Raw genomic sequence first — 7,200 nt, 5'->3', positions numbered from 1 at the left:
TGTTATTCTCATAATATGTTATTTTTCAATTTTAATTATTCAAAATTTTATATTTGCTACTGTATTTCGATTTTCACATTAGAATAAGTCCATACACATACCCACGCACACACAATTTACTTCGCCTCTTTCATATGTGCTTGAGTGGATGTGTTAGGAAACTATTTTATTTAAATATTAGAGGGGACGTGAGTTTAAAACACCTCAGCTACCAAATGCATAGATGAAGTGGTGTAAAGTTATTTGAGCCGAATAAGAAATATTGTATCAGGTTCAAATTCTGAAAATATAATTATATCAAATATTTAAATATATAATTATATTAATCTTATTCAATTTATCGAGTATGATTGTCTCCAATATGATATTTATGTCATTTAAACAAAATAAAAACACCTCGAACATATTTGGATATCAAAATTTAACAAAATAACATATTTAATAATATTTTACAAAATGTACTAAATTATAATCTTAATACAGTAGTTTTTTATGGATTATTTTTTTAAAAGTTTATTTTTGATACCTTATATCGTGGAATAATTAAATTTTATTTTAAATGTAATATTTAAAATAATTATCATAAGCATCAAGTGTTTGAATTAAATCAAACTAACGGATAAATTGAGATTATTTTAGCTTATCTCTTGAGTTAAATTTTAGATATATAATTATATTAAATATTTAAAATAAGAATTTTTCTCCTCTACAACGATAAATGTTAACGAGTAAAATACAGTATATTGCAACCAACATTACAACAGTGTGTTTGGAAACACATTCCTAACACAGATTATCAGCTTAAGAAGCTAAACGGCGTACGCAAAAGCTACAATTGAAGATTGAAAGCTTATGTTAAAACGTGGAGTATCCTTTAAAACGAGTATCTAAACAGAAAGCAACGAATATTTTGTGTTTGGAGAAAGGGGAAATAAAAAAGAAAGATTGAAAGAGCCGGCAAAACAAAACAGAAAACCGCAAAGCACGTCACTCACAACGACATAAAAAGACCAAGAAAACTTAAAGAAACAAAAAGCCCAATCCAACCTTATTTATATCGAAAAAACAACTCAATCCCCACTTGTTCTGTTTCGGAACTAAACAAGAAGAAAGAATCTGAACAATAATACTGATACACACAACACTAACACTAACAAGAAGGGAGGAAGAAGCTGAAAACCCTAATCTGCAGAGATGAGATGAGATGAAAATGAAAAGGCGTGGAATCAGCGCGGCAAGGAACATCGTAGATGCTTGTCTTGGGAGTGTGGGATCTCAAATGGCTCCTCCAATTCGTATTCTCCGCGTTCGTCTTGGCGATTGGACTGCACGCGCTGCTCAAGAACACCGCCTCCAAGTACTTCGAGATTGAAGCCACTTTCCACGCTATGCCTGGCCCTCTCACCGACCATTCTCTCTGCGCCGTTTGTCGCAACCCCGCCAACAAGAAATGTTCGCGATGCAAATCCGTTCGATACTGGTTCGTATGTTTGTTTCATTTGCTTTTTGTTTGTTGTCGGGTTTTTTATTCGAGGTTGACCGATTGGGTTGACTGGTTTGGTTTATATTGTCTTTTTATTATTATTATTATTATTTGATGCTGTTGTTTTTTTGTTCAGTGTGTTTGTGTTTCTTTGAGCTGAAGGGAATTGAAAGGAGAATTTACTTTTGGTTGATTTTTATTTTTCAGTTCACAAGCATGTCAGCAGGCGCACTGGAAATCCGAGCATAAGATGAGATGCAAGGAGTTTCAGGGCAGCGCCAGTGTGATGAATTTGGATCAAACTGAAGTAACTAATCGTGTTTTCAAAGCTTCTGCTGCTGTGAATACAAGTACATCTTCAATTGCCCTCATTCCTGAATGCGGTCGCGGAACATCCAGGACTATCAAGCAGCCTAAAACTGTAAGACCCTGTTTGATTACTACTAAAAAAAATTATTTTTTCATTCAAAAATTTGTAAGTAGTGATTTTTTTTTTTCCTAATCAAGTATTTTATAATCCAAAATACAGAAACAATTGGGAGATGTTTTCTCATCCTCTTCTGATTTCTTTTAAGTGCCTTAGTTAGGAGATGACTGATTGTAGTTATATTTTAGAAAATAGAAAACTGTTATTTAAAACAGTAAACAAACAAGGCCGAAGTTTTTCTCTCCTTTTTTTATATTGGTAAAATTACATGATACATTCCCTACCAAGTTGAATCTTTATATATTTTAGTTCCCTTTGTGCCCAAATAATTCGTTTTTGGTTTTCCAGGTTATTTATCCGTATGATGAATTTGTCAAATTGTTTAACTGGGACAAGCCAGGATTTCCTCCTTGTGGGCTCAAAAATTGTGGAAACAGGTTTGCCTTTTATTGCATGCTACCATTGATAGATTGCAATGAGAGGGTTCGGGTGAAATTTAACTTACATTGCAAACTTGTGCAGCTGCTTTGCGAATGTGGTTCTCCAATGTCTCTCATTCACAAGGCCACTTATTGCCTTTCTATTGGAGAAGGGTCATCACGGAGAATGTAATGTCACAAATTAGACCTTTTAATTCTTGCTGGATCTTGGCTATTCCTTGTACTTACCTTGGTTAGATGTGCCTTTTCAGGCTGCCATAGCGATTGGTGCTTTCTGTGTGAATTTGAAACCCATGTTGAAAAAGTAAGGCTAAGTTCTCAGGCATTTTCTCCAATGAATATTCTCTCTCGTTTGCCCAACATCAGTGGCACACTGGGTTATGGAAGACAAGAGGATGCTCATGAGTTCATAAGGTTTATTTGTTGTTGAAGCAATGTTATCTGACTTTCTATAGTGAAATTTGCATTGACTATTTGGAATGTGTCTATCTTATATTTAATTTGGTATGACACTAAAGGTTTCTTCCCCCTCCAATATTTTAATGCTGTTGCAGGTTTGCCATTGATGCTATGCAATCTGTTTGCCTTGATGAATTTGGTGGAGAAAAAGTTGTCCCTCCTAAGCATCAGGAAACAACCCTTATCCAACACATTTTTGGTGGCCACCTTCAATCTGAGGTTAGATGACTAATCAGACTAAAATTGAAGTTTTCTGGTTTGAGTATGGACGCCTTTTTAGTCTGTGGCATTTTGTACATAATAATGAAACATAGTGACAAAATGGTACTGTTGGCAACTTAGCATGAAATGAATAGATGATGCTTTATGTGTTTACTCTTCCAATCTCATGAACTGAAGAAGTTAGTCCATCCTAAGAGTCCCTAAGAATAATGGTTTAAAACTCTTTCTTTAGTCAGGATGGAAAATACAGTATCTGTAAGTTAAATCATACTGTGCTCTTCCAATGAAGGCTGTCTTTTTACCTTTTTTCTATTATCTTTGTTTGGTCCATCTCATACAAATTGTCCAAGAGATTCACTTTTTCTCATCCTTTATCAAATTTAAAAGATAATTTTTAGCTCATTGCTCAATTGGCAATTATTATAGCAACATACTGCCATCTGTCATGTTCTTCTTTTTCCTTCTCAAAAAAAAACAGGTGATTTGCACCGAATGTGAAAAGAATTCAAATCAATATGAAAATATGATGGACTTGAACGTTGAAATTCATGGAGATGCTGCTTCCTTGGAGGAATGTCTAGACCAATTTACTGCCAAGGAGTGGCTTCATGGGGATAATATGTATAAATGTGATGGGTAAGTTTGCTTGGAAAAATATGTATAAATATTGTAAATTAATTATTAATATTATACAGAAACACTGCTCTGGAATTGATCGTTGTTAGAATATTAACATGTAAATTATAATACTAACATGAATGTTAGAATATATAGTCAATCATCCATATTTGTGCTCATTAAACTGGAATTACCAATTATCAACTATTAGGCTAGAGATTAGTTTTTGGTCTGCTGAGATTATGCTCTAGTTGATTGTAAATCAATCAATAAATGACAGAACAAATGTGTAGCCTAACAGATACTTCTTTATTTAACCTTAGTGTTTTTTAACTGAAAAATACTTAAAAAATTAATTTAACAGCTGCTTTTGTCCAGGTTATACCAGAATTCTTAGTCAATTTATTTCCTATTTAAATGTGTCTTAGTTATTTATCTATCTTCATTTTGGTGTGTGTATTATGTGACCAAGGCACTAAATTTGGGAAGGGATTTATATAGGGAACTTGTATGGTAAAAAGTTGCTATGTCATGAATATAGAATTCAAACATTTGCATTTGATAATGTGCTTTTGAGTCAGGCAGGTTCTCTCTTAACCAAGTTATGCTGTTTGCAGGTGCAAGGGTTATGTGAAGGCATGGAAACGTCTCACAGTGAAACGAGCTCCAAATATTCTCACAATTGCGTTGAAAAGATTTCAGGTCTGAGTAATTTGATCTAGATGATCTTGCCAAGTTGTTGAGAGATGTTTTAAGTAATATAAATATCAGTTCGTATGATTTGTTGTAACTTCCCTTGTCTTAATGTGCCTCATGTAAATTGTATGGGTGTTAGTTTACCATAACTATGCACCATACTTTATGATTACGTTATTTTTTTCCTACTAGTACTTGTAAACGCTTGAATGGTTTTTGAATTTGTCAACTTTTCTCATGCTTTTTCTGGGGCATTGTGAACATGCAGAGTGGGAGGTTTGGAAAACTTAACAAGAGAGTAACTTTCCCTGAGACTTTAGATCTTAGCCCTTACATGAGTGAAGCTGGAGATGGATCTGATATTTATAAGCTATATGCTGTTGTAGTACATATTGATATGCTGAATGCTTCATTTTTTGGCCATTACATATGCTTCATCAAAGATTTATGTGGAAACTGGTATAGAATTGATGATTGGAAGGTAAGTCTCATTGTGTCTCCATGTAGCTTTGAACCCTTTCCTTTTTGTTTACTTAAGTCTCTGTGGTGTTCTTGAAGTTTAAGTATCCTTATTTGGGTTGAATTATATTTCTCAGGTCTCGAGTGTGGAATTAGAAGAGGTGCTTTCCCAGGGTGCATACATGTTGTTGTATAGCAGGTATTCTTGTAATCATGAGTTAAATAGGTAGTCACTCAGACATTATTATTCCAAAATATATGTGCTCTCCTATCTTTCATGGGGTGCCTAAATGATGAGATACCCTTTGAACTTAGGCTAACCTGATTTCTGTCATTTAAATTTTCTTTCAATATAATAATATCTGTTTTGGATGTTTATTTTGTTTGACATTTAGCATTTTAGGTTTAATTAAGTTCTCTTTTGGTTAGTATTAGGCTTAATTTTTCAGTGCAATCTGTCTTAGGCTTATTGCTTGTTTTGCATTTCACATGGGAAACCTGTCCGCTCCGCTTTGGTGATGTATTCTGCTTTAACTACTTTGCTTACATGATTTGAGATTGTGTGTATACTTTTGCATTCCCATATGAGTTTAGTTTTACTAGATTGGACATTTTCTTTGCTTACAAGTTACATGATTTTTGTCTTCAATCTTGGAAGCTTGTTTAAAGTAGTTCCATAGCTCTATGCCTTGTCAGATTATTTATACCATCTTTGTCTGAGGTTTGATAAAGAACGGTTCCAATAGTCAAAGCAAGGGCAAATACATTTGGCTTTTGTGCACAATAGTTTGTGCCAAATACTCTCTAATGGAGTGTAACGCCCATGTTACCTCATTGGCTCCTGGACAGGGTTAATGCTCGACCATCAGGACTTCAAAGTATTGAATTGTCAGAGACAGCAGAAGTTCAAACAATCAAATCAAAGGTGCAGCCTGGCTGGACTGAACAAGCTGAATGCCTCTCAGATATGAAAAGCGAGACTTACAGTTACAGTAGAGGATATGAGGCTTTTCCATCTGACAGTAGTCCAGAGTTGAAGGTTTCTTGCTGTGAAAGCGTGACTGAAATGAACTCTGAAATTAAAAGAGAGCAGTCTAAGGATGTGGACATTATTGATGTTGCTAGTGAGTCTTTCTGTAATGGTTTTGAAACATCTCATATGCATGATTCTGAAGCTGTCAAAGATTTGGGGGATATAGATTCGGATGGATCAAATACATGCTCATCTGTTTTAGAAGAGATTTCAGTCTGCATGGAAGAGCAAGATGATAATGATAATGATATGGCTAAGTCCAGTCCTTGTCCACATTTGCCAAATGGCTTTTCTTGCTTTGATAAGGATTCTTCTGTTTCAGTGGATTATCAAAATACAAGGGAAGATTCAGGCCATAAAGATGTGACTAAATGCAAGTTAACATCAAATGGCTTTGCAAATTATAGCAATGGATATGGCAGTGCAAATAAATATGATGATGTCCCAGTGGAAGATGGTGATGGATCTTTTTCCACTGAAACACCCTCAGCTAAAATGCATCAATTGAAGGAGAGATTGGCTTCTGAAAATTCTGAAGTTGACAAAGGAAATGGAGTTAAGAAAGTGGAAATATCAGCGAATAAGTTAATAATTTAGGTGCAGCTGTTTTTGTCATTTGTTCATATCAATTTGATTATCCCATCATCCGAAAGAAAGCGGTGAGGTGGGAAATTTGTCTGGGGTTTCGTTATTTGCTGGAACCTTGGATCTTATCGTGACATTTCTACGTGGATTATCTAATTTTATCAAGTAAGAATATAGCTTCTTACTCCTGATTTCTCTCAACTCATCAAAATTTTCTTAGTGTTTTCCCTTTAAAAAATTATCCTTAGTTTGTTAGTATTTATTAGTTTCTCTTTAACCTCTATTTGCAATTTGGGATCCCAATCTAATTTTTCGCACGCCATGCTACCTCCCCCAAAATATGGCAATTGGTAATGATTGTCGGAATATATTAGTTGTTAATTTTAAAAGTGAATTATGCTTTTTGGACTTGAGGCGCATTTAAATTGTATTTTTTAATTATACAAATGTTATTTTTTGATAGATGAACCATTTGAGTTTTAATGTGAAGGGAAACAATGATCATGAGTCAATTTTAATTTTTTAAAAAATATAAACATGTGTTAAATAATGATAATATTATATATTAAAAAATAATGACTCACCCTTTGTTAACCCAAAAGTTAGGGTTCTTCATTACTAAAAGACTTCATTATTTATTATCAATTTTAGGGTTCTATATTACTAAAAGATAGGAGGTTTTAAACAGTCCTAGTAACGAGTTTAGAAATTTGTTCAACATATATGATTATATTTTAAAAGTTTTAAAATTAAAAATCTATTACAAAGGTTTAAAACT

The 7,200-nt window shown here is 33.8% G+C and overlaps 1 protein-coding gene across 1 annotated transcript; it reads left to right on the top strand.

Moving 5' to 3' along the window:
• The first annotated feature begins 917 nt into the window (after window positions 1–917).
• Window positions 918–6,660, top strand: LOC114414881 (ubiquitin carboxyl-terminal hydrolase 18-like). The gene is made up of 11 exons (XM_028379322.1): window positions 918–1,480; window positions 1,691–1,904; window positions 2,259–2,347; window positions 2,433–2,518; window positions 2,602–2,764; window positions 2,905–3,028; window positions 3,510–3,667; window positions 4,267–4,351; window positions 4,614–4,826; window positions 4,942–5,003; window positions 5,654–6,660. Exons 1-11 carry the CDS (start codon window positions 1,251–1,253, stop codon window positions 6,432–6,434), a joined length of 2,205 nt encoding a protein of 734 aa, XP_028235123.1. The 5' UTR covers window positions 918–1,250; the 3' UTR covers window positions 6,435–6,660.
• The last annotated feature ends 540 nt before the right edge of the window (window positions 6,661–7,200 follow it).

The sequence above is a fragment of the Glycine soja genome, chromosome 6 (assembly GCF_004193775.1).
Source record: "Glycine soja cultivar W05 chromosome 6, ASM419377v2, whole genome shotgun sequence".
NCBI lineage: Eukaryota > Viridiplantae > Streptophyta > Magnoliopsida > Fabales > Fabaceae > Glycine > Glycine soja.
The sequence above is the reverse complement of the archived record's forward strand: the minus strand, read 5'-3'. Positions and strand labels throughout refer to the sequence as shown.